This window comes from Morus notabilis, unplaced genomic scaffold, assembly GCF_000414095.1.
Source record: "Morus notabilis unplaced genomic scaffold, ASM41409v2 Scaffold539, whole genome shotgun sequence".
NCBI lineage: Eukaryota > Viridiplantae > Streptophyta > Magnoliopsida > Rosales > Moraceae > Morus > Morus notabilis.
Window position 1 is genome coordinate 96,173 of NW_010360293.1, and position 2,336 is coordinate 98,508.

The 2,336-nt window shown below is 38.4% G+C and overlaps 1 protein-coding gene across 1 annotated transcript in view; it reads right to left on the bottom strand.

Annotated features, from left to right (window-relative positions):
* Positions 1–1,448, bottom strand: part of LOC21393173 (septin and tuftelin-interacting protein 1 homolog 1) — a 3,583-nt gene extending 2,135 nt beyond the window's left edge. Inside the window, exons 1-2 of the mRNA XM_024164383.1 lie at positions 1,283–1,448; positions 7–995 (exon numbers count right to left, since the gene is read on the bottom strand). Of these exons, the coding sequence (XP_024020151.1) occupies positions 7–981 (975 nt within the window). The 5' untranslated portion in view covers positions 982–995; positions 1,283–1,448. The remainder of the gene's footprint in view (positions 1–6; positions 996–1,282) is intronic.
* Between the last annotated feature and the right edge of the window lie 888 nt (positions 1,449–2,336).

Below are 2,336 nucleotides of genomic sequence, written 5' to 3' on the forward strand. Positions count from 1 at the left end.
GGCATTCAGACTCTCTAAGTTAGTCAAGACCCGAACTTGGGGACCCCGCATATCGAACACCTTTTGAACAACAACCTCACTACCACCACTCTGCTCCTGCTTCTTAGCCAACAATTCCTCGGCCGTCATGTAATCTTGCCTATTTTTTTGCTCAGGCAGTGCTCGCTTTGACCAAAGCTTCTCCTTCTTCGCTCTTCCCCCCAATTCAAGCAAAGCCTTGGACGCTTTTTGTTTTTCTTCCAGCTCTGGCAACTTTTCAGCCTCCTTATAATCATTATAGCCCATTCCCATATTCTTGGGCCTCAACTTTGCTTCGATGGGAGCAACAATCCCTTGCGCGTTCTTTCCAAGACCCCCTCCTTTGTATCCCATCTTCTCAAGCAGCTTCATCCCAATACCTTTCGTGTGTTTCTCAAAACCCCCGACGGCGGCCCCGGAATCAGATTGACGTCTCCCTCCTCCTTGGGACTGAGACTTGTTCTCCAGTTTAAGCCTTTGCTTTTCCTTCTCTCTTTTCTGAGCTCCTTCAATTATCTTCTTCCCAAAGGCAGTGGGCAAGAACTCCTCTTCAATTTCAGCCTCAGCCGCAGCTTCAGCTTCAACAGAGTCGCTGTCGTTTTCCTTGTCTAAAGCAGCAGCAGAAGCAGAAGACCCAAAACCAAGGCCGGGAGGCCCATCGTAATTTCTCTTGGAGTGGTTGTCAATCTCCTGGGTGGGCATGACGATGCCAGTCGACACAAAATTCACAGGCTTGCTGAGGTCAGCCTCGCGGTGGTCCTTGCGGCGCTTTCTAGAGGAAGACGAAGGGTGGCCATAGTCATCGTCTTCTTCGTCTTCGGCGAACACGCCGTAGAGCACGTCGTCTTTGGTCTGGAGGGGCTTCTCCTTGCGCTTGCTGTAGTAGAACTCCCCACCAATCCACTGGCCATCCTCAAAGTCCTTGTCCATCCCAAATCTCTCCAGTTCTTGGTAATCATCCATTTGCTTAAGCCCGCCTACAATTCGTTCAGCACATCACTTAGTCTTAATCAACAAAGCACGTTATTAAAATCTCAAAAAAAGTAAAATTGAAAAAAAAAATAGAAATAATAATATGAACAGATCAGGATCCGAGTATATTCCCCCACAACCACAAACAACCTAATACACGATCATTCGTTTGGAACTTCATGGGAAGAATTAACCGACTGTTTTAAGGCCAAAGAAAAAGGAACGTACTTTGCAATAAATACCAAAACAAATTGAAATTGAGAACGAACAAATAAAGGAAAAGCAAACGAACCAAAGACCGGTGGCCTTCAATGTCGCAACACTGGTTGAGCACGAGCCGTCGGAGGCAGACTCACGGCGGAAGCACGGCGGATTGACAGAAGAAAGTGACCTGAGAGAGTTAGGGTTTGCGTTTTCAGAATTGGGAAATTTGGTGGGAAAATAAAATCTCAAAAGAAAGTAAAGGTAAATGGAGAAATATGCTTAAAATGACTAACAAAATGAAATTGATAAAATGATCCTTTTTATTTTTTATGAAGAACAAAGTTAAGTCTGACTAAAACGTTCTTTTCTTTCTGTTTCAAACATAAATTATTTCCTAATATTTATTTAATATCTAATACTAATAATTTATTAACTTTTTAGATAAATACTAATTAAAAATCTGTACGTTGTTGTGAAAAATATTATTATATTATATGAAAAGTTAAAAATTTTTATACTATAAGATTAGTTTATATAGATCTATTTGTATAATATTTTAATTAAAAATTTCTTCTAATATATTATAGCTTTTATTTTCTGTCACAATCATAATGTGTGAAAATTACGAGGCATTTATAAAAATAACCTAATAGAAAAGTTTTATTCATAAAATGACAATTCAAAAATTTTTATTTGTAAAATGATTTTTCTGTTTTTTTTTTTTTGTCTTTTCTTTTTGCTCCTCAATCTCGATTTCAAATCCTCAACCACAGTGGTGACTAGCAGAAATGATTGAGGAGCGAGAGAAAGATGTTTGATTACACTTTTTCCTTTGTTTGGAGTGCTTTGCTTTTGGATTGGAAGCTACCAAAAAGGTTGAAGAAAATAGAGAGAGAAAGAGAAAGAAAAGAATAGAGAGAAAGAAAAGAAGAGAGAGAAATGGAGAAGTGTCTGGTCTTGGTGTTTGATTTTGCAGAAGTGCTGCCATTGATTCTGACGGGAGGAGAAATAAATAAAATTAAAATTAAAAAGTCATTTTCTTAATTTTACTTTTTCACTCAGTTATTTTAACCAAATTATCAAAAACTACTACTTTTTAAAATTTCAACCTATTTGTGCTAATAGTAGATTCATAATTGAGG